At 43.7% G+C, this 24,594-nt stretch overlaps 3 protein-coding genes across 6 annotated transcripts; 2 read left to right on the top strand and 1 right to left on the bottom strand.

Moving 5' to 3' along the window:
* The first annotated feature begins 227 nt into the window (after window positions 1–227).
* vezt (vezatin, adherens junctions transmembrane protein) lies at window positions 228–9,504 on the top strand. Of its 3 annotated transcripts, none has more exons than XM_028400037.1 (12): window positions 228–380; window positions 1,480–1,617; window positions 4,147–4,236; window positions 4,322–4,506; window positions 4,657–4,941; window positions 5,579–5,737; window positions 5,906–6,053; window positions 6,141–6,505; window positions 6,682–6,875; window positions 7,049–7,155; window positions 7,246–7,453; window positions 7,670–9,504. In XM_028400037.1, exons 1-12 carry the CDS (start codon window positions 237–239, stop codon window positions 8,254–8,256), a joined length of 2,610 nt encoding a protein of 869 aa, XP_028255838.1. In that variant the 5' UTR covers window positions 228–236; the 3' UTR covers window positions 8,257–9,504. The 3 variants fall into 3 exon arrangements, with proteins under 3 accessions (XP_028255838.1, XP_028255839.1, XP_028255840.1); XM_028400038.1 differs by having other exon boundaries at window positions 5,591–5,737; XM_028400039.1 differs by lacking the exon at window positions 228–380 and adding an exon at window positions 699–796.
* Window positions 9,505–10,602: 1,098 nt separating this feature from the next.
* On the top strand, window positions 10,603–16,457 carry metap2a (methionyl aminopeptidase 2a). The gene is made up of 11 exons (XM_028430826.1): window positions 10,603–10,796; window positions 13,598–13,693; window positions 13,786–13,848; window positions 13,922–14,024; window positions 14,323–14,484; window positions 14,574–14,755; window positions 14,901–14,995; window positions 15,073–15,169; window positions 15,299–15,402; window positions 15,495–15,610; window positions 15,709–16,457. Exons 1-11 carry the CDS (start codon window positions 10,640–10,642, stop codon window positions 15,959–15,961), a joined length of 1,428 nt encoding a protein of 475 aa, XP_028286627.1. The 5' UTR covers window positions 10,603–10,639; the 3' UTR covers window positions 15,962–16,457.
* A 554-nt stretch (window positions 16,458–17,011) lies between these two features.
* Window positions 17,012–24,461, bottom strand: usp44 (ubiquitin specific peptidase 44). 2 transcript variants are annotated; one of them, XM_028430814.1, is made up of 5 exons: window positions 24,384–24,461; window positions 20,620–22,342; window positions 19,466–19,664; window positions 18,859–19,218; window positions 17,012–18,485 (listed from the first exon to the last, which is right to left on the bottom strand). In XM_028430814.1, exons 2-5 carry the CDS (start codon window positions 22,177–22,179, stop codon window positions 18,361–18,363), a joined length of 2,244 nt encoding a protein of 747 aa, XP_028286615.1. In that variant the 5' UTR covers window positions 22,180–22,342; window positions 24,384–24,461; the 3' UTR covers window positions 17,012–18,360. The 2 variants fall into 2 exon arrangements, with proteins under 2 accessions (XP_028286615.1, XP_028286606.1); XM_028430805.1 differs by lacking the exon at window positions 24,384–24,461 and adding an exon at window positions 24,207–24,362.
* Window positions 24,462–24,594: the final 133 nt, after the last annotated feature.

The following is a 24,594-nucleotide window of genomic DNA, read 5'->3' on the forward strand; positions in this document are numbered from 1 at the left end:
ATTTCTACTGTTCTGCTTCAAATCATCAATTTCATCATCAAAAATTGAGCTTTTATTTTAAAAGGCATTTCCTGTTGTGCGCGTGCTAGTTTCTGCTAACGTCACACTTCATTTCCTTACATAGCTTTCCGGTCCGCCTCTCGCGACCACTAGAGGCGCTCAAAGCAGCAGGAGCGCCTTTTCGTTTCTCGCGAGGAAGCGGCCTCCGTCACTCTGTCTGTGGGATATGTAGTTTTATGTGCTTTAGCAACCGGCTAGCTATCAACTTCTCAGCCGCTGCTCCTGAGTACTGTCGCCTACAACTTCAGAATGCAAAACGGGTTGCGTGTAGATGGCGGAGAGCAATGACTGAAGAGTTTGACGAAGATGTGGTATTTGAGGTTTGTATTAACGTCGCCGTTTGTTATCGAAACTCGTAGCTGATGCTTTGTCATGTCGCCCCGCTTCTGAGTTGAAATACAAATAGAATCGTCAACGGCAGCTAGCATACACAGATATAGCTGCACAAGCTAGTAACTAGCTTCATATAAGCAGCTGTTTGCACCCCTTGTTGCCATGCGTGGTCAATCCCGAACAATTCCACATATTTGGCTGATTGTTAACTACGTTTATGCCAAGAAGCTTTGGTGGTCATGAGGGGCTGAGCCGGTGGTTGGGGCTAGTGTGCGCACTGTTGTTGGTGTTTCATCATTTCTAGACTTAGAGGTGGGGTGGGATGACCATATCCAATGCGTCGGTTCTGACAAATGACACAAGCTGCATCTGGATGGTGACAACATGAGCTGTGACAATGCATGTGAGTAGCAGTAAATTGTTCGTTTTAGGCATGCAGTTATTATTATGATGATCTGAGACACTCCTGAGCATCTGTCCGCACATTACAGCAGAGATGGTCAGAGTCACATTTTTCCCAGCAGCTGGAGGAGAACTGGGTCAGGCATCTTTTGGACACATTTTAGCACGGTGCTGATTTTTTTCCATCTCACTGCTTGTTGCATGGCTGTTTTTTTTTCTGAGTTGAGAAGGCAAGATTATAACATGATAACATGGGCTCGGTGCAAGGGAATTACATGTAAAGGAGATCTTGGGTGTCTGAAGATGGCCGTGACATTTTTGTGTCAGTGTCTGCTGATTTTCAGATTCACGCGTGAAGCCATTTTACAGCATTCTTCCCAGAATAGAAGAGTAAAGCTGCCTTAAAGAGAGATACAGGGCTCTGTGTGAGGGCGGAGACTCAACTTCAGCTGATGAGTCCCGAGGGAAAAGACAGCCAGTTCGGTGAATTAGTGATGCTTTTCCTTCGCTTATCAGAGCCAAGGCATCTTTAGTTTCACACAGGAACTGGGGCAAAAACAGAATGAGTGCCACCTCAACCAGAATCAGACTAATAATCTAATCTCACCTGGCTGTGTCATTCTCATCCATCATTTCTTGGGCTGCTCATAAAACTGCCTGACTGTTTCTCTTTTCGTTCTGCAGAACTCTCCTCTTTTCCAGTACCTGCACGATTTAGGCCACACAGACTTTGAGGCATGTCCGACGGCGTCACAGGAGGAGGAGTATGGCGGACAAGAGGAAGACCCCACATCTCCAGGGGAAGATTCACAGAACACTGCAGTGAGTTTTCTTCAACCTCCAACCTTTTACACAGCCTAATAAAGTTTAAAATGATTTAAAAAATGTTGAAATAATAATGATAATAAGAACTCTTAATTATATTTTTATTTAATAAACCGATTGAGTGGTCAGTAAAAGGTCAGCAAATACTGACAAAAGAGCCTAATGTGGCATCTTGATGTTTTTTTTCCAACAAACAGTCTAGAGTAACCTGTACATTTATTAATTGATTAAGAGAAAATAATTTAATTGTGAGCAATTCTCAAACAAATATGTATCTCTAGCATGATATATGAGCACATTTTTCCATTTTTATTCCACTTTGAAGTGAATGTTTTTCATCAAAACTGCAACAAGCCCTAACCTTAACTGGGAAATTCAGATAAATCGTTACAGAAACTATGCAAGTTTCCCTGCTGTGGGATTAATAAATTATCATCTAACATTGTGAATAATGTGTAGCTTGTTTTATACATCAAAGCAATACTGACCAATACCCCAAAAGGTCAAGATGGGGCGTCCCATCCTTGTTTTTCTCTTCAGCCCATCAGCATCCCTGACCTGAGGCATGTGTGATTTTTCTCTGTTTGATTTGTGCAGTCAGATAGAAAGTAATTGATTTGACTATTGATTTCAACTGCTGACACAAATTAGTACAGAATCAACCACAGAGCGCTGCGTGCGCTGTGTTTATATCATGCCTCACTTGGATCAGACATGGCGAGGAGAGTTCCCTCCACAAAAATCCAGGTATTTTTCTGTTCTCTGTAAGATTTTCTCTGATTTTCAGAATAGATCATTCAGCTGTGATTACAGCAACCACACACTGTTTGCTCTGCTTCTCTAAACATCGTCTTACACTGAGTTACACTGCCGTGAGTGCCTTTTTAAATGTAGCTGTGAGCACTTCAACTGTGCAATTAAAGGATTAAAACTTGTGAACTTTGAATGGCACTGGCATTATTCTAACGGCTAATGACTGTAGTTTGAGGCAACCTGTGATTCGGTCAGACAGAATAATGCGTCCTGGGAAGCTCAGGATCACATGACACAGCCTCCCCTCCTGCTCTGACGGGAAACAGTGTTGTGTTCCCCTCATTCAGGAACTTTCCGCATGTGTCATGCTTCCTCTGTGGTGCTCTGTTGTTCTAAGGAGTAAAGGAGGATGATTTGTATCGGGCAGGAAAGCTGTGGGGTCGTCACTTCGTGATCACTTTTCCTGGAGCTCAGATAAGGCCGGAGCCGAGGAAAAACACCATGTTAAACCCTGCAGACAAAGAGCTGCTTATGCTTCTTAACCAGTTAAACCAGAAAATGATTAAGGGACTCACGTGGAACATGGAGCACTGTATATATTTAATATCCTGTAAATGAATCTTTATGTACTATATTGGAGTTGACGTTATTTTTTATGTTGTGCAGTTAACACTAATGCTTTATATTATATTAACATATAAGACAAGCAAAAGTAGCAAATGACACTGACGTGGTTGTTTCCTGTGCAGATTACTGTAGGTCTGTTGTCATTAATGCCGACAGTCAGTGCAGGGTCTGGAAGCTGCAGTGTTCCCTGAGACGGCTGCAGAATACTGATCAGCATCGATAAGACTGAACCTGCATATTATCTGTAGTCATGTGCACAGAATCTCTGCTGGCATTATTCACTTTGATACTGCAGAGCAGTCTGCTTTGACAGCTCACAGTGTTGTCCGAGTGCCGAATTCTGAAGCTTAGTCTCTGATCAGTAATCAATATGACTGCGGCCTTTAGAGTAATAACACTTGTGCTCTGCCCCTCCAAAAAAAGGGTCAGCACGCTGTCTGCCCAGCTGGATCAATTACTCCACGCTGCTGCTGCTGCTGCTGCTGCACACTGGAGCGCGCACACACTTCAGACAATGTTATCATGCTCTCTCCTGCATTATTCATATAACAGGATGGACTAAAGCCATCTTTCGAAATGAGGCCCACGTTTAACAAAGCATTTCACTGATGCCACTCAGCTCTGTAAGCAGATTAGTGAAAACTAAATCCTATTCATGATTAGGCATTACACCATTTGAATTTTTTCAGGCTCTTAGCACTTGCAGGGAAACTTTGAGCAGCCTGTGGTTTGTTATGCAGCCGAAAGTCATTCTGTTTTAAAATGTGGAGCTCTCTGCTGATCGTATCTCTCAGGCTGTTTACAGTGGGAGTCCCTGATGCTGGGAACACTGGAGTCGAGAAGTAAAGCAGAAAGTACATGCTTGTTGTTTTTGTGGAACTCAAAGAATTCGTCCTTTACCCTTTGATGACTGAAAGTTTTATTGATGCTGAAAATAAATGTAAACTCTGTTATAATACCAAAGTAGGAACACCAACTATGAGTTGGAGTATAAGTGTTTCACACACTCACATTGTACTTTTTGTTGCTTGTGTCTCCTGGGTTACCCTATTTGACCCTTTGTGGGAGTGTGAGGACTGATCCACGGGAGCTTCATCAGGGATTAAAATAATGTTGACTGACCTTTAACACTGTGTGTGTTTGCAGGGCGGATGTTTATGGAGGCTGGCTGAGGCGTTGTGGCGATGGAGCCCAATTTACCCGAGGGCTGCCTCTCGTAAGCAGGAGCAGCAACTGGTAAGTAGAACAAGAAACAGAAAGAATGCAGACACTGACCAGCAGCAAGCAGCAGCTCTGCCTTTATGTCTATTCTGCTTTGCAGGACTGTGTGTTTGGCCAGTACTCGGTTAGGTGCATTCTGGACCAGGATGTGCTTCTGCAGGAGGATGTGGAACTCATTGAGCTGTTAGACCCGAGCCTGCTCACTCTTGGTTCGTCGCCCTCTGGCTCACCCAGTCGAGCAAGCTCTCTGCCCAGACCGAGCCTCATTGCCACTCCCTCCCTCTGGTACTTTGATTTAAAAGAATCACCCACAAACTTGTCAGACCTTATAAAGCTGCTGCTCCAGAAACACAGAAGACACCTGTTCCCTTTTAATCCCTGCATCCAGTGTCTTTTGGGCCAAATGTTAACACATACTTCCTGTTCTCCTCTCAGGGACATGGCAGGGCTGGTGGGCCTGGCGGCAGTGCTGCTGGGACTCTGCTCTGTGTCCGAGGGCCTGTGGTCGCTGGCCGCAGCACCGTGGGGCATGGCCCTGCTGGGCTGGGTGGTGCTGAGGGGGATCACGCTGTGGAGACGGGGTCGCATGCAGAGGGCTGTGCACACCAGGGCCACGCAGCTCCAGATTCTGGTTCACAACAGCAAGACTCTCACTGGGCTGTCCCGTAAGGCCCTGCGCCTTGTGCAGGAGACAGAGGTCATTTCTAGAGGGTTCACCCTGTAAGTGTGATCGCTAACCTTCCCATCACCCAATCATGTCATGATAATGAGCATTTAGATAGTGTCATGCCCTGATCCTGATGCAAGCCTGTCAATTCACCCTCCTTGTAGCATTAGTGTAGTTTTGTCAGTTTTGTCTGTCTGTAGCCTGCTAGCATAAAACTTAAATCACCAAGAAATATAACCAATTTTTTGGAAAATATGTCTATATACACTGCAATAAAAATGTGAGAAGAAGCCAGCTGAAATAGGAAATCTGCAGGTCTGGTTTTGTCCAAATGTAACAAAATCCAGCTCTGCTATCACCCCTTCACAACAAGAAAAGGTGCCTGTAGGTGGATTTTGTTACTTTTGGTCAGAGCTAGCCTAGCTGTTTCCCGTTTCCACACTGTGAGCACAGTGTACTGGCTGCATTTACCTTACAGACATAATGCATAATAAAGCAAAAAAAGCATATTTTCCAGTGTGTTAATTTTTGTGTTAATAGCATGTTTTGTAGTCTTGTTTGTCACACCTGTCCAACTTGTCATTTCTTTTGTCTTGTCATGTTGTCTTTAGTGATGTTGTGTTCAGTGTTGTGTGTGCCCCCTGCCTCTCTGGGACGTCTCCACAGTTGTATCACATTTCACTTGTCAAGTTTGCTCGACAGGGTGAGTGCGGCCAGCTCCTTTAGCAGGGCCGGGCCAGGGGTGGTGCCACGTGGCCAGCAGCTGATTGGACTCCGGAAGGCCTTGTACCGTGCGCTTCGCTCGGCCTTTAGAGCCTCACGCAGGGCTACGTGTCACATGCTCAAGGCATATCCTTTGTCTAAGGAATAAGTAGCTATTCACACTGTAGGTCTTCTTTATGATAGATGGATTTGATGTTATTATTGTATTTGTTATTTCCACAATGACATTTTTGAAAAGTTTATAGAATAGGAGCTGTTTTACACTGAAGTGTTGTGGTCCCTAACGCCTCCCACGTTCCCACTAAACTCTGAGATTGATAATGTGACCAACTACGTATCTGCGGTGCCTCTGAAGGAGTTGGGGCTCGGCCTGGGAATTGAGCACCTGGGTGATGAACAGGCCCAGGAGCTGACTGATGACTACAGCCTGCCCGCCCTGAAGGTAAGGCTGGAGAACTAGTGCAGTAGGAGGAGAGATGCTGCACAGAGATGGAGTACAAGATAAGTGGTGTTTTTTCTGCTGTTGTAGATGCTGTTCCAGCTGTGGGTGGGACAAAGCTCTGAATGTTTCCGTCGACTGGCCCTCCTTCTCTCGCCACGGAGACTGGATGAGGCAGAAGAGTATGTGACCAAAGTTGAAACCTCCCCCTCTGCATCTCCTCTGCCTCCACTCCACCGGTCCATCGCTGCAGTAACAGAACCCCTCCATCATGCACTTGCCAGCTGTCTTGGCGAAGTGCAGCGCAGCTACGACTTCCACCGACACTTCGAGACCCAGCCGAGGATGACGGGCTGTGACCGCACTGGCCGAGCCAGGGAGAAGTGCCGAGAGCTCAACACCTTGCACACCTCTATCCGAAGCTTGCAGCTGCACCTCAAGGCCCTGCTCAGCGAGTGAGACATACACACTTAGAACTTGTTCCACAGGAGATCAGAGTTTAATGTTAGAGAATGAAAAATAGGTCACAGCTAGAGCAACAGCATATCTAAGTTAAGAAAAGTGTATGCGCCATTACAGATGGGAGAAACATAAAACAGTGAGGTTTCTCCTCTGTCTTTAATATTGTCAGAATGATCATTCTGGAGGACGACCTGGAGAAACTGATGGTGTCAAAGGAGTTGACAGAGTTGACTCTTGAGGGCTACCAGGATCTTAGCGACCGCCTGCATCAGCTGCAGCCTCACATGCAAGCCAGCACCGGCTGCTGGGAGGACACCATCAGCCAGGTGGAGCGCATGCTAAAACGGGCCAATACCTGTCCAGGTAAGTGGAGTGGAAGTGTTTCCGGTATTTTATAAATGTATCCGAGTGTAAAGTCTAGCCTTAATAAGAGTTAGAAACAGCACCGCTGTCAACAATCACCATGCTCAATACCAAGTTGTTGAGGTCATCTGCTGTTTTCGCATAGTAACCTAAACTGTAAATGGTTTCTGCAGGGAGTACTGAGGGTGTGGAGCAGTGTGGTCCTCCTGAATTTAAAGTCCCTGCTCCTCCACCATCCTACCCTCTCATCCTGGACAGAGACCCGGTGCCGGAGGAGCTGGTATAATCGCATGTCCACCGTTAACTGACATAGGTCGTGTCTTAAACAGTTTCTTAATCCTGTCTGTCTCCCACTGTCTCATCCTCGCAGGAGTGGGAGGCATACGTGTCTGACTCGGACTCTGACAGTGAGGGCCAAGGGTCGTGGACAGACATGCTGTCACCAGAGGAGCGTGAACGACAGCGGCGGGAGAGGGAGGAGTCTCGCCGCGTCCTGTCTGAACTCAAAGCTGTTCTGGGCTTCCGTGCGTCAGAGGGGGAGAGGATGAAGAGGAAGCAGCTGCTCTTCAATGATCAAGGTCTGCACGAGTCTTACAGATACTCTTATAATGAGGTTTATAAATTAGCTTGTACACTCTGTTGGTAAATTCATACAAAGTTGTTAATGGGGCATTTTGTCTTTGCGCCCCATTCGGATGCCCATCTGACAATAGAGCACTATTTCCTTTATCAGATTTGTAATTCAAGGTCAAAGCTGCAAATAATTCTGAAGGTTATGTTTCTTGTACTTGCAGCTGCTTTGACACCTTCAGCCCTTACTGACAGTTCAGATCCTGCCACAAACCTGTCAGGCGCTCCAACTTCTGTAGGCCCCGTGGATATAGGCAATGAAGAAGGAAACCACCTATCAGAACGCTCTGCAGGAAACAAAGGGGAGGAAGGGGAAGGAAAAGACAGCCGGGTGAGGCCTGACCCCTCTGCAGACCCGGTGACGGAGTTCAGCTGTGGTTTGGAGGGAGGGGATATGGGAGGAACTTCGTTCTGCAGCAGAGGAGGAGGAGGGGCATCAGAGCTGCACCAGTATGATGGTGTGGCAGAAGAGGCAGAGGGCCAGAATGGTCTGGACTGCTTCCTGAAGCCTAAAGTCCTTGCTGTCTCTCTGATGGACAGACTGACAGAGATCCACGGCTCAGAGGCTCTCAGCTTCAGCTCTACCCTCGCTGCACAGGTGGCTGCTCGCTCACAATCACTTATCAACATGGAGGAGCAGACATTTGGAGACGAGGAAGAGGAGGAGGACGACGAAGAAGAAGCAGAAAGTGACAGACCAACCCTAGAGAACGACAAGACATTAAAGCCCTCGGCTTTATCCGAGCACTGAACAGAGACCGTATTTATGTCTGTCTGTTATCGGTGGGTTCTGTGTTATTGTAGAGGTATTTCAATCACTGTCGTACCCGTCCGTCCATGTTACTGTACATTACCCACCATTCTTACTGCTCTTTTACTGTTTAAAAACTCAGGTACCAGAACCACTACAACAAAACATGATCTTACAGTGTTGAGGTCAGGAGACTAGAATGTCTGCAGTTTACCGGTGACATCCACATAGTGAATATTGATCAGTAGATGTGGAAGAAACGCTTGATCACCATCACCCTGAAAAATTATAAGATCTTTTTAAGAAAAATTTTTAATTACAGTTTTTACTGTTGCTGTAATTAAAATTCGCTAATCTTAATTTACTGTCAGGAAGGTGATTCTCTAAAGGAGCTGGGCTGATGGAATGTTTATAGGGACAGTTTACTCCAAAAGTATAGTTTTTAGTGTTAGATTGTTGTGGTGTGAGGTGCAGAGTTCACACTTTTCTCCTGTTTAATGAAACTCTTTTTTAAAAAAAAAAAAACCTTTATCCATCTTTATTAACAGTCTGTGGCTCCGTTATGTTAGAGAGAAGGAAGAAATATCCAAAACTCTGCAACTTGCATCTGGATGAGTAAGACTATAGAGAAAATATGACTGATATATGATTTTGGGGTGAAACATCCCTTTAAAATGATTGTAGGGCATGTGGACAACAAACTGCAGTTTGAGGATGAATGATCACAGACAGTGCAGCAGTGAAGTTTAAATGTTAGCTGACTGTCTGAGCACTCACACTGCAGCAGAAGGGGCAGAATCATGTGAGAAGGAACTCTGCAGGAACAGGAAGTCAAATGCTATTTTTACTATCGGAGCATTATTTTAGTCGGGCTTCTCCCCCTCCTTTCTTTTTCTGCGATCCATCTCCATGCTGTCTGACGGGACAAAATGGGGATACCATGGACATGTAGCTGAACATACATGTTTTCAGTGACATGTTTTTGAAATACAAGAACAATTCATGAACTCGGACACAATCAAATATTCCGTGTTTACAGGGGCACTTGTAGAGGAAAGGTCACTTCACGGGCTGCATTGTGAAATGTGGTTTAATGAATTTTAATACCTATATGGGTATGATAATTTAAAAAATTCTCTCATATGAGGGCGATGTATATGTTTCATATAAAGTCTGAAAGCCCTGGTGTTTGCCCCCCCCTCCTCCACCTTCCTGATCTTGTCACCATGTCTGCCTTGTCTTGATCCCCTCCTGCATTTTCCAGTGTGAAATAAAACACCATTCTGGAAGAGTTTGAAGTCGTTCCTCACACTCGGGTTTCAATGCAGGGTTAAGAAACGGGTTCAGCTGGTTATTTGATACGTTTCGTGGGATTTTGCCTTTGTCTGTCTCACAACAGGTGCTGCGCACCCTTTAAGTCCCTCCTGGCCACTGAGACTCACACACAGGACAAAGGTAACCAAGTTCACTCACATTTCATCTCACTACTTTGTGCATTTTAATAGAAGGCAGTAGAATGGCACTTTCAGATTTAAATTTTACAGAAAAGTACACAACAATAAAACAAACTATTTTAACAGTCAAAATCCTGGGGTAGTTTAAATACTTCAGCCCCTATCATTGAAGAGTCAAAACCAGCTTTACTTTGCATAACAATAAGGCCATCTATATAGAGAAAATAGGCAAACATTAAACACCCTGCAACTCTAGTATTGACTTATTAAGTTGCTTCCTGTGACAGGTTTGCCACCTAGTGGCCATTTGTCTTAGTACTGCAGCTGCTTTTCACATGAATGCAGATTTTTTTCTTAATTATCATTACAAGTGTAAAATATGACATCGAACAGTGTGTGTGTAAAATGGTTTTATTACTAATCACATAGTTTAAAAAGACGTCAATATATTCTATTTGGTTGTAATTAATTAAGTTTTTATTCAACGTCTGTTGTTCTTACCTACAATAATCAGCCTGTTTATCAGTTCTTTATTTATACATCATCGCAAGATATTTCCTCTTTTGGCTCCTGCTCCCTGTTGAAGCTCCACTTCAGCTGATTCAGCATGTTTTACTTTGTGATGCCTTCGTGCTCCCACTTTTAAACTCCAAATTCAGATAACGAATGCTCAGAAATTAAAAGTTATCGTTATTAATTGTATTGGGCTTAAATGATATTGCAGCTGTATGAAGGGTTGGGATGTTTCATTTCAAAATGACCAAAATATGAAAATAAAACAAAAACATACAAAAATAGTTATAATTGCAGTTTTATACGATTAGAAAACATATAAAACAACAATAAAAAAAACGAGTGTCCGTGAAAGCCCATTTCAGTCAGCACTCCCACAATCCTTCGCGCTTCCTTTTCCAGCAGCGCCTGCGATCATGGCGGACGTGGTGGCGGAGCAGGTAGTGGATCAGAAGCCAGTGCAAGAACAGGAGCTGAACGGGCAGGCTGAGGACAAAGAAGAGCCCGACCCAGTGGAGGAGACCGCGAAAAAGAAGAAAAAGAAGAAGAAGAAGAACAAGTCTGTGACCACAGGTGAGGCTGTCCCGAACACTGTCATGCTAACAGACTACCGAGGCTAACGTAGCTAATGTTAGTTATTAGAGCTATGTCAAGCTAGCTACAGCTAAATGTCACAGTCGGAAATCATTGGAAGTTGCTGTGAAAATAAAAGCATGCAGCTGCCTTTTCTTCTCAAAACTTCAAGGTTTTTGACCGGCAATTGATCATGCAAGGTGCGAAGTTGTTTTTGAATGTCCATGTGTTGCCGAGGTTCAACTGTGTAATAATGTTTTGCAAAAATGTCTTTCTTACGATACTTTAATTTCGAAGTACTTCCGGAAGCCGTATTGTAGAACAGGTGTAACTTGGCGCTGCTCTTTATTAGCCATGCGGGTTGAGAGTGGTGTGGATTTTACAGCGCCTGTCAGGCCTCATGAAACACGCTAGGCTTTGGCCAGAACCGGAACCAGGGACCTTGACATGTACCACGGTGTTTGGAAAAAGTCATTAACCGTTTACTCTGAGAGCCTATGCGAACATGTGATGACCTAAATGCTTCTTTTAGCCACTGTTTTCTGTTGCTCACTGCGTTGACCCTCAGCCAAGTTTTCCTGTTTCGTAATTCTCCCTGTGCCAGAGTTATTATGTAAGGAAAGAACCAAAGAATTCATTCTTTAATAAACCAGCCACGTGGTTGACAAAAATAATTTTAAAAGGATTTTATGTAGAATTTCAAGTTGTCTATAAAAGCTGCAAGAATTAAGAAAACATGTGCTTTGTAATAATACATTTGATTTGGCAGTGCTATAAGTACACACACTTATTTCTTCCAAAAAATATTAGACATGTGTCAAGCTTTCTTAAAGTCCTTATCTTCTCCACATTTTATGTTTTTACTCTGGTTTTTGCAGCTCACACAAACACCTTTTAATGATACATTCTCCTCGATGGTACATTCATAATTGTCATTTAGCAGAACTGCCATTTTGAACAAGCTGTAATTACACACACATAGATCAGCAGATTCTTTTTCTTTTTAGGGGGGAAAATGTTTTTTTAAAATACCCAAAAATCTGTTGTGTCATATAAAGGCTAACATTAATGTTGCTTGGATATTGCCTATGAATGTAGAACTTACACAGCAGGTGTGATCATAGGCCAGCATCAATAGAGAAACTCAGTTATTCTAACTTGAACATCAGTCCCATATAGGGATGCACCGATTGTGAAATTCTGGGCCGATACCGATACCGATGTTTAACATAACAACTTGGCCGGTGCCGATGTTTTTTCTTTTTGTTATTTATTCCTTCTTTTGTGCACAGAAACATACAGGTCTTTCAACTCTTCATCATACTATCCTTGAATGAGCACAAATTTAGACAAATTTATGAAACAACCTTTAATGTCACTTTTTAATTGACATTTAAGATTAAGATTAACCTTAATTCACATGTAAATTCTTTTCTTCAAAATTATTTTCAAAAACCCTCTTGGAATGCTACCTAATCATTGAATAAATTGTACTTGAATTGCCCAACAAAATGTGGTTTTAGCCTGATAAACAAAAACTTACTCAATGAGAAGATTTTTTTATGGCCCAATAAAAATATTTTTGCAAAAAATAAAAACACATCAAGTGTAAATAAAAATACAAAAGATAAGTGGGAAATAAAATAAATTATGTTCTTCATGCAATACAAAATACAAATATAAATAGGGCTACCTTTCACCTTGTGTACTTCTCATATTAAAATCACATATTAAAACAACATTAAAACATCTTTACAAAACAAAACAAAAAACAGTCCCATACAGCGGACTTCCTTTTCTGAACATTAATGATACATAAGTCACCCGCTGTGTCTTTCGCCTACTTTTTAGTAAGATGCATGTTTTTCTTTACAAAGATACGCATCTCTGCCTTGTCGCAGCAAAGTCTATTTCTCTTTTCATCCAAGACATGAGACACAGAGCTGAATAACCGCTCACTCTCCGTGCTGGTGCATGGCGCACAAAGGTATTTGCGTGCCATTTGTGCCACTTCTGGAAAGCGCAGGTGGTTATTTCTCCAATAGCCGAGTGCAGTCTCGCTTCTGGGAATAGGGGTCTCTGCCAAGAAAATATCCAGTTGTTGGAATACAGAAGTACTTGGCCTCTCTGGTCCGTTTTCCTCCAGAATCTCTTCAAACATACCATGCAGGGATGCCCCTCCGTCGGCTCGTTGCCTCTTGAGCTGTGGGTGATATGCGCTCTCTCCATCGCGTGTGCCATCCTCGGCACCGGCAGCAGGCAACAGGTGCGCGTCAAGTATTGCTCGTGCGCATTGTTTAACGTCCTCATCAAAGTAACGATCCTTGTATCTGGGATCCAATAAGGTAGCAATGCAGAACATGGGATCATTGTCGATTTGATCGAAGCGTTTATTTACAGCATCTAATAATGAGGCCTTTGTTGTTTTAACGCTGTGTCAGCCTGCTTACTCAGAAGACGTCTCAGGGCGGTCACAGAGGGGATAACATCGGCAGCTGATGCCTCTGATGAGCTAACTTCTCTTGTCAATTGTTCAAACGGGGAGAGGAGTGTTATAAAGTTTTCAATTAATTGCCACTGATGCGCACTGAGAGTAGCCGGGAGGTCGTAGTATATAAACATCGGCCACTGCCATCGGCAATTGTCATCTTTATTTGCAGATGGCCGATGGCAGTTAACGAGGCAAACATCGGCCGATACCGATGTTTAGCTGATGCATCGGTGCATCCCTAGTCCCATATGTTATGTTAGATTATGCCTGTTGGTGAACTGTTTACACATTCTGGTTGTTTGGTTGGCAGGCACTGAGGCGGAGGCAGATGGAGTAGCTGAAGTGACCAAACAGCTAGAAAAGCAGGTGATAGAGGACAAAGAGAAGGAGGAGGATGGCGAGGAAGGTGACTGTCTACAATGTGATGATCTCATGTCAGCAGTTCATCTTAAAAGATGATCACATATGGACATTACATTTGTGTTTTTGCTGGCACAGATGGTGATGATGGTGAAAACACAGCAGGGAAAAAGAAGAAGAAGAAAAAGAAGAAGAAAGGACGTGAGTTGACACTTTTTAGAAGTCTGGCAGCAATCAGAACATGAGTTTAATGTTTACTCTGTCGCCTTTTCAGCCAAATCTCAGACTGATCCCCCATCTGTGCCCATCTGTGAGTTGTACCCTAATGGTACATTCCCTGTGGGACAGGAGTGTGAATACCCCCTCGCTCAGGATGGGTAAGAAGTCTCAGATGTTTCCTACCTGCTGTTTTTTCTTTTCCTAAGACGAAGGTGTTGCTCTCTTTTAAATAAACTTTGTAAGTTAAACAGTGTAGGAAGTCACAAACTCGTTGACCCTGGTCAGGTGACAGTAATGAAAATAAAACATGCTAAACCAGACGTTCTGTTGTTTTCACAACCTGCAGTGTGAACATTGTTAGTCTTACTACCGATTGTGTATCATCATCATCCTCCAGCACAGCTGCTCTTGGCTGTTAAGGGCTGTAGTAAAAATCTGTTGTTGTTCATCTTCCAGTCGCAGTGCGGCATGGCGTTTGACCAATGAGGAGAAGCGGGTGCTGGACAAAGCCAATGAGGAGGTGTGGAACGACTTCAGACAGGCGGCTGAGGCCCACAGACAGGTCCGCCAGCACGTCCGCAGCTTCCTTAAACCTGGCATGACCATGATCGAAATCTGGTGAGGCTGCTTTTATTTACTGACGTCATCTTTAACAGTGTGTTAAATTTGCACCTTCATTGACACAGTTTTATTTGACCCCCCCCAAGCGAGCGGCTGGAAGACTGTTCTCGTAAGCTGATTAAGGAGAATGGTCTGAATGCTGGCTTGGCCTTTCCTACCGGCTGCTCCCTCAACCACTGTGCTGCCCACTACACTCCCAATGCTGGAGACACCACTGTCTTGCAGTACGACGACGTCTGCAAGATCGACTTCGGCACGCACATCAACGGTACCACATAAACCTTGTGCTGCATCAGCCACAGTTTGTGCTGAGGCATTCTAGGCCCACTCTTCGTCTGATATGGAGAGTTACACTGTCAGCAAACAGTGATGTAAGGCTTAACATGAGTTTTTCCCCCCATCTCCTCTGACAGGAAGAATCATTGACTGTGCCTTCACTGTCACATTTAACCCAAAGTACGACAAGCTGCTGGAGGCTGTGAGAGATGCCACCAATACCGGAATCAAAGTATGACTCAAAGCAAACACACCGACAAACACCTGGGCTGATTTATGCTTTTCTGATAATACTGTTGTTTGTTTCAGAATGCCGGCGTTGACGTGCGCCTGTGTGATGTTGGCGAGGCGATTCAGGAGGTTATGGAGTCCTACGAGGTCGAGCTTGATGGCAAAACATACCAAGGTACCTAAAAGGACTGTGCATACAGCTGTTGACACACCTACAGTAAAAATATACATTTTGATGTAATTCACTTATTACCATACAAAATACGCATTATTTATTTTGTGGAACCTCGTTTTGTTTTTCCAGTTAAGCCCATCCGAAACCTGAATGGTCACTCAATCGGTCAGTACAGGATACATGCTGGAAAGACTGTGCCCATCGTAAAAGGAGGAGAAGCCACCAGAATGGAGGTCAGTGCCTTTTACAGTAGTGCTGGCAGTGGTTTCTGTCATCTTCAGGAATTTCACAATAAGATCATCATGGTCCTGTGTCCACTCTACAGGAGGGAGAAGTTTATGCTATTGAGACATTTGGCAGCACAGGGAAAGGCGTGGTCCATGACGACATGGAGTGCTCTCACTATATGAAAAACTTTGATGTTGGCCATGTTCCCATCAGGTGAGACTTTTCTTTAATAAGTTTTTCCAGTAATTAACAGGCTCAATACAGAACAGCTTGGTCTTGGTGTTTCTAACGTTTCCCCCTCTCCTCTCCAGACTGCCCAGAGCAAAGCACTTGCTAAATGTCATCAATGAGAACTTTGGCACGTTGGCATTCTGCCGGCGCTGGCTGGACCGCCTGGGCGAGAGCAAGTACCTTATGGCCCTGAAGAACCTGTGTGACCTAGGCATTGTGGACCCCTACCCTCCACTCTGTGACACCAAGGGCTGCTACACAGCTCAGTTTGAGCACACTATCCTGCTCAGGCCCACCTGCAAGGAGGTGGTGAGCCGGGGAGATGACTACTGACACCCTTACTCAACAGCACCAGACCCCCCTCTTCTCCTCACCGCCACACAGCACCTCTAAGACCCTGATAGAGAAATGGCAAGAAAAGAGCTTTAAAAACAGGAAGTGGTTGTCTCAGAGCAGCAGTGAAGAATGCCAAATGCTACGATCTTCTACCCATAATGCACCACTCATGGCTTTCAAGGAAGGAGAAACGGCCTACTGAGTTTTCTATCTTCAACCACAGCTAAAGAAATCATAAACAAGTTTCTTTTGAAGGAGGCATTGCAGTTTCCTTCAGTCTCATTTACATGCCATGAAAATGTTAACTGTCAGTTAAAAACATACCCAGTATTCAACAGAAGGTGAAGCACAGAACACCTCTTTATAACGTTAAGTTATTTTCAAACTTTCTGTGGCTCCTCTCTGGGCCTCCAGTACTTTAGTGCTTGACCTAAACAAAACACAAAGTGTACTGAAGGCTTTAAGAAGTTGTGCATGGCCATAAATCTCTGCATACAGACAATTCTAACATTGAAAAAAAAATCAGGGTGCTTAGTAATAAACGCCATCTTCATACAGACACTGTGCACCTGCAGCTGTATGTTTGGCTTCTGTCGCTACAGGAGGGAACTCTGCACTCTGGCCCTCCAGTCATCTTTTCTCTGATATTTGTACAATATCTCTGAAATGGCTGCTGCCACTGTATGTTCCCAGTTAAAATGCTTCATTTTGAACTCCCTGAAAGTGTTTTTTGTAAGAGGAAAAAAAAGATAATTAAAATAATTTTGCTCATTGTCAGCTGTCTCTTCAGATGTCTTCAATCACAATACAGAGAACATTATATTCAGACCAGTAAGACTGATGGACAACTGACATGTCTGTTCCTGCTGAAAAGCTGGAAGTTTCACTTAGTCATGCAAGTTTGTTTTATTTAAACAATGGGGGGAAAGTCAAAAACAAGTAATTTAAAACCTTACCGTTAGCACTTAGTATTTTGTTCATTGAATATTGAACCCATCTTAATACAAAATACTCTAAAACAAGGATTAAACACAATTGCACCTTTTGTAGAAAAATGAAAAAATATTCTCATTTATTGAGGTAATTTTCTCTAGAAAAAAAATTGAGGTAACAATTTGCATAGTATTACTTACATAAATTTACACACACATGCACGCACACACACATCCATGGAGTAGTAACCAAAATCCCAACAAATAACATGTCACAACCTCTGACACTGAAGGAAAACCAGATGGATAAATTGTAATCGTTTAAATCCTGTTAATTGTGGATTTAACCGAACAGACAGCATAAACACAACATGTACAGTACACACACCTAATGTACTGTTACAAAGTGAAATCTGCTGGTGGTTGTATTCAACTTTAAAAACAATCAACAGCCTTGTTTCTAAATCCTCTAAGAATTGTATAAAAATACATTCATAATCTAAATGCCGTCTGTATAAGTGTGACGCAAAATTCAGCAAAGTGTTCAGATTCCACTTTGCTGAACTGATATGAGCTATAAAAATAGATCTATGTGGTCAATAAAAGGGCACTTTTTCTAGTACAGTAGTTTCTGTCTGGTCAGGGATGGGTAACACTGTGAAAACAGTTACATTCTGGAGCAGAAAGGTGGCAGCATTAAGCCAAAACATGATCCCTTAGGAACAGGAAAAAATGAAAAAAACAATCCAGTTGAACCATTTTGGAAATATTCCTCTCAAGGCTTTGGCTTGAGGTCTGCTTCAGACCTGAGTAAAAACAAACTTGTGTACAGATTTTTACAATCATCCAACACTGAGTAAAAACAATTATGTAGAAATTAGTGCATTTCTGGCAGGAAAAGTGTAGCCACAAGCAGCCCGTCTAGAACACGGGAAGGCCATTTCTGCTGAGTGAATGACATTTTACTACATCCAGTTCTGTGTTGACTACCTAAAGTGACTGAGAAACATTTTATCTGATTTAAATGAACCCACAGCATTTTTAAATCAACGAGCCACCACATGGCAGACACGTGAACACACACCTGTAGAGGACACTTTATGTTGTATGTAGCCAGAGTCTGCTGGCTGCTACTGAGACACATCTTGGCTGATACTCTCTTCTTTATAAAATACAACTGTACATAAATCACAAATGTCACCATTTCTTTTTAAAAAATACCTACATATAAACACCATATACAAGAATTACATCAAGCAAACCAGATTTTATAAAAGGAGTCCTTCCCCTCTTATCTGTTTTTACAAAAATAGACTTAAAAAAAGAGCCACCCTCCCAAGATTTAAAATGCCACAGAAAGAGAGAAAGGGCGATATGTGGGGCTGTGCTAATGTCACCTCGCTGAGAGGTCAGGCTGCAGCAATGAAGGAGGAAGATGAGGAGGAGAAAGAGGGGGTTGTGGTCCTATAGCGGCCAGTCTTTGTCCTGAGTTACTCGCTGTGTGTAGAAGAGAATGTAGGCCTGCGCGCGGCAGACCTCCTCAGCTGAACACACATTTAGCTTAGAGTCATTACAGTGAACCCAGAAGCCTGGAGGAAGAGGAGGAACATCTTAGATGGAGCAACATTGTTGTCTCAATCAAACTACTGAACTCTGAACTGTAACAGTCACTCAGACACTGTACATTCATACTGGTACATTCATGTCATGCTCTTTACTATGTAAAGGTTTATACAGTAGTATGTTCTTTAGGTAACAACTCCGGGATTTAAATGCTGTCTAGGTATTTAGATATTTATTATATATTTCTATTTCATTTCAATTATCCTTTCTTTCTTCTTTTTTCTTCTATGTATCTGTAACAAACAATAATTTCCCCTCGGGGATAAATAAAGTAATTTCTGATTCTGATTCTGATTTTTTACCTTGAACATAAATAACATTCTTAATCAATTCACTCACCTCCTTCTGTGTTGTAGCAGTATGCAGTGTAGTGACCGGAGCCAAAGCCCTTCCCATGATGCATCACCACAGCAGAGAGTTCATAGAGGAAGTGCTTTGGGCGTGGTGAGCCCGGGGAGCTGGGGCTGCTGGGACTGGAGCAGGACACACCTTTGGGGGAAGGCTCTCGGCAGCAGTAGGGCTCCATGTTAAGCAGCTGGTCAAAGCTGACATGGACTCCAATCTTCTCCCTGTGGTTTCGCCCAGACCACCTGAAGCGTTTGAGGTGTAGCCGGAGAACCTGAGGCAGTTTGTGAACCATCAGCTGTTTTTGTGCTTCTGTCAGGATGACGTGTTTGGAGGATATCCGCCGTCTCGCAGCTGTAAACACGAGGAGAGCGTTAACACACAGTACAAACATCACTCCTGAGAATGAAGAGTTAACTTTCACAGTAAGTGTGCAGCAGCAGATCTAAGAAATGTATGTGATCATACTGTAACAAAAGATTTCAAATCACCACAAGGTTCTGTCAGAATATACAACCAAACCTTCTTCTACATCTACTCTCTTTAAATTCTCATCATGGCCAATGGCCACAAGCAAACACTTGTAATGGTTTTAACTCACAGTTGCACTGGTCACAGGCATAGATGTTTCCCTCTAGCGCTTCAGTCTCTGTGAACTTGGCCAGCATTTCTGTCAAATGGCATGAAGCCTGAGCAGCTGACTCCCTGCTATTACTGTGATACCGCTCAGGGAACTCCAGAGACAGATCCCAGAAAGGCTCCACGGTGTTGGAGCGATGGTTGCAGGCCAAGCACGTCACCTGAGGACAATGAAGGAATTAGCACGTTATAGAACTGCATCCTTGCTGTGACACTGTATGAATCTTAAACAAAAGATACATTTCTATATGTATGCTTCTCCTTGCCAGTGCTTCATACGGCTAACAGTAATTAGTACTCTTTTTACTGTGAAGGCAAATCAGTCAGTGTTGTGGTGACCAACGACTGAGCCAAAATACCACAAAAACCACTGCAGACACACAGCCATCTATTCAAGAAGAGCAGGTGTCTGTGTGTGCCTCAACAAGCAGACACTAATCGCCTATCCTCCAGCATCTTTATCTATCAATTACTTAAAGTGATGCTGAACATCAGAACCTGCAAGTGTTTAGCACTGAATCATCCTCACTTTAGGCTCAGACCACATTAAACTAATGTTGATAATTGCTGCATATTCTTGACAAAAAAATGGTAGAGCTGCTACACATTAAATCTGCAAGAGAGACACAATGGTTTCATCCTGATATTCACTTTACTTTCCTACAAGACAAATAATGTTAAACTTTAATATTTGATACTCTAAACTACAACTGAAATAATTAACCAATTTTTGTGCTTTAAGTATTGAAAATGATTCCATCAAGTGTGACGAGAACATATTAAAAATATCTGTAATAATATAAATATACAGACATTTATAGATAATGGTCAGTAAACACTAGTTTTGGTCAAGATCTTAAACAGAAAAATCATGAACAACACTATGAAATCAGTCCAAAATCTAATATCATATCCAAAGCCACTCGTTACATTATGTGATAAACTTGTCAGGGCATATCTGATCATATATATGAATCAATTTTCAGTCAGAGCTCAGGATGTCTGTGGAATTATCAATGCAGCTAGTGTGTGTGGGCACATATGGGCAGGCAGCACGATGAGTCAAACAAAGAGTAGGATTAAATGTAATTATAGGTGTAGGTGTGTGTGTCATACCTGGCTGAGGAGCTGGCCATGAAAAATGGTGTTGACCACGCTGAGCACCTGTTTGATGAGTCGTTTCTGTGTTTGTGGGACTCCTGCAGAGGTTGTGTAGTTGCCCGTGCTCTCTAGCTCATGCTGGACCTTATCCAGCAACTCGCACAAGAACTCCTGAGCATCCTGCTGAGCATAGCCCCTGAAGGCCGGGATGAGCTGCCACACCGAATGGAGCATGGCAAAAGGCGATACCAGCGCCCATTTGCCAGACCACATGACCTGGAACAAGGTGTGCAGCTCATGGCAGAGAGAGATATGTTTCGAGCTGGGCTCTTTGGGTTGTATCAGCTCCATGCTGCGGGCCCGTGAAGCCCCGCCGCTCAGCCCTACCCCAGAGCCGGAGCTGGTCTGAAATCCCTTTCTTTGGGCCAGGGGGGGCTGTGATGAGGACTTCCCTGCCAGTTGGCCGTGGACGGCAGATGCCAGTAGCTCCAGAGCCTGGGTCAGATCCAGACGAAGGAAGCACTCCCTGAAAACGTGTAGGTGGCTCAGCACCTGCAGAATGGAGTTCATATAACACGTGTTTCCTAAATTCCTCAGGCCTGTCACCCCAGGAGTGACTGTAGGACGCCGTTTAAAGGGTGAGCCTCCCTGTTTGGTACTCTGCTTTCGGTGGACAGGGGTTTGGGCACGACGAGGGGTCATAGAAGGTGTTTTGGGTTTAGATTTGGTTGTAGAAGTACGGCTCCGGGGTTTGGGAGGAGGTTGGACTTTTTTCATTCGTCCAGATTTTTTGGGTGTAGTACTGGCGGGGCTGCGAGTCCGTGGCCTGCGAGTGAGGGAAACGGGTACATGAGCTTTAGCCTTTGTTTTTGCCCTGCGAGAGGTTGATATTTTGATTGCTGCTTCTGTAACTCGCTGGCTTTTCTGACGTAAGCGGCGACTCTTCCTAAGAGGAGCATTCTCACGCTCCTCCTGTAGCTGCCTCTTTAGAGCCTGCCTCCTCTCCCTGGCCTCCCTTTTCTGCTCCTCCTCCTCCTCCCTCCTCCTTTCTTCTTCCTCTCTCTTCTTTCCACATTCTGTCAGGCCAAACCAGAAGCGAAAGATGCGCCCCATAAGTGCCCTGCGGCGGTGCCAGAGGGCGGTAAACATTCTGTCCTCGTCCCTCAGCTGCAGCTCCCGGGCACCCGATGGCATGAGAGAATCTGGTGCACAGCTAGCAAAGCGGAGGGTGCGCCCACTGCGGGTGGTAACCTCATAGCGCTGGCTCTGGATGGCGCTGAGAGTACTGCGAAGTAGCTTGAGGTCTCCAGTGGCGTTATCATTTAGGACATAATCATCACACAAGTAACAAAACACATAAAGTTCATTAACCTCCATAGCCAACGGGTGGTGCTGCTGCTGGAAGTGCTGTAGGGCATGCTCCTCGATATAGCGCCCGCACGCCACGTGAGCACAGCCGAGGCAGGCCCATACAGACTCGGTGGTGTTGCAGTCGGCACAGTGCCACTTCTGCGGGTTGAGAATGGAGTGGTCTGAGGCCAGCCGCAGCCGCCCCACATGCTTACACCTGTCCATTACACACGCCTGCCCGCCGAGCTGGCTGGCTGGCTGTGTCAGTCAATACCCGACTGTCTCTGAATGAGTCTATGAGTGTGTCGGCTTTTACAACGGCTTCATATCACCATGGAAACCATGGTGAGGTGAGACAGGAGACCCTTCCAGGGCATGGTGATTTTTTCTAGAGGTAAGAAAGAACAGATCAGGTTAGTAAAGATAAACAGTAAAATAATTAAAAAGCAGAACATGCAATTAAATTGACTATGCTTTTACTTTCTGTTACCTTGGGTTAATTTACCTGGAAAGACTAAATCTATTATTGTTTTGCCTTTAATCACATAAAACCACACAACAAAATTATTGCCTCGGCATTACTACATCTAACCTCCAGTGACTGTTTTGTAAGCAGTAAACTGGTAAACTTGTGGCAGAAAGACAAAAAATATAATATCATGCTCGTACAAAGTGCTGCTAGGGACACACACTGGAAAAGACAAAAATAAGCTATCAGGAAATCATTAAGCTAAGTGAAAGCAACATGTTACAGGGTGTGTTTAGAAAGTTTTCGATGTTCCAAGTACAGAAATGTTTTTCAAACTAAATCCTAACTATCTATTTCCATTTCCAAGAGTTTAAATTGAGGCAACTGTTCTGCCCACTAAATCCTTTAGTGGGCTGAACCTCTATCAACCCCCCTACTGGGGTCAAAGAAGCAAAGATTATCCAACAAAAGGGGATCTGGGCTTCCCAAGTGGTACACCCTTTGTCTGGGTACAGGACTACCTTGGCAAAGGGAAATGAAAGAAAGAAAACTCCCCCCATAAATTACCTAGGCAACAGAAAGAAGGACTGGGATGCATGGAGGGTGGGTTGTTAGGGGAACAATATAAAAACGTTTAGTTATTATAATTGATTTTTGCAGTACAATTAAATTTCTAAAAAGCAAAACAAGCATGACTTATTATCACACTCAGGTCATAGTCCGCGTTTGATTACCAGTTACAGTGTAGAAGTGTTCAATAAGTGTTCACTGTTCATTAGCGCTGAAGGAGTCAGTGCTGCCATTATGATATAAAAACAATCTAGCTGTCACCGGTCCAGGACATATCCTGTTCAGCCGATAACTGACCTCATGTTCTGTGAAAGATTGTTAAATCGTAAATAAGGAAATCCTTTCACTGTGCACCTTCACGATAAGCAATGAAAAGTCAAATTAACGTGACACTTGGCTGTCAGAGCAAGTAATTCAAACGTTAATCTGTGAAGTCATTAAAGACAATCCACAGTGTAGCAAAGTAGTCAGCGCGGTGCTTTACGCTCCGTGCCACCGTCTTCGCGTGTAATGAGCAGAGTTTAATTCATCAAACAGAGCGATCACTCTTGAGGAGAGTCGCCATGGAGTTTCTAATGTCACCGAAGTTAGCGCGCTTTGCCTGGTTTGTCCTTGTGGATGCATGCTCAGGTGGTTCAGCACCACGCAGACGCACAATCTCTGCGTAAATAAACCAAAACAAAACACCAACAGCCATTCAATAAACTGCACAACACAACAGCTAAACGACACATGCTACAACGTTAGCACAACTTTATAGATACTCCTTCACAGCGTAGCATAGCTAGCTAGCGCTAACGTGTAATTGATAGCTCAAAGGAGTTGCGATTACAAAATACTAAAATCACACAAATCCTAAACCACTCCAAAACATAATACAAAAGATAACTACAAGAGTGTAAAATACAAGCAGCACACACAGAAACCGGCGCCCTTTGTGCTACCTCTACCATCTCGTATTGTACTTATTCAAGAGATTAGTGAACCCTGGCTGTCCTTGCTGCTAACATTAGCCTAGCATGCTAGCTAGCATTAGCCAGCCAGGGCTAGGAGCGATAATCCCCAACAAGTTCTTGTCGGAGGTAGGCTCCCAGCGTCGTGCTCGGCTTTACCACCCAACCGCTGTGTTTGTCCAAGTCAGAATAGACCTATCACCGGCTTCACATCTACAAACGTGTTACTAAAAAAATATTCTGAAAAGAAATCACCATACCGAGCCTCTCCTTCACGGCAGTAACTCCTCTGTTTCTAAAATGATCGCCATCTTGTCAGTCCTGTCGCGTGGTGTTGGCTCGAGCGCGTCCTCGAGACGTGACGTTGTTGTTGTTGTTTTTGTTGTTGATAATGAAGATGGTGAGGATGTTCGTTATCTCCTGTTGAATCTATTTACCTGTCTTTAAAGTTGTAGTGTTTCACTTTTTTCAACTTCCGCTCTTGTTTATGTTCGCAGGTGTAACTGAGATCTGTTATTGTGGTTTAAATGATTTTGACACGTGTTTTAGTGTGCCTGCCTGTTGTTGCAACGCAGTACTTTAGTAAAACTGCATGAGTGCAGTAACATACAGTTAAACATTGTAGTTAAAGTAGCATTAGCAATAATA

The sequence above is a fragment of the Parambassis ranga genome, chromosome 2, assembly GCF_900634625.1.
Source record: "Parambassis ranga chromosome 2, fParRan2.1, whole genome shotgun sequence".
Classification (NCBI taxonomy): Eukaryota; Metazoa; Chordata; class Actinopteri; family Ambassidae; genus Parambassis; species Parambassis ranga.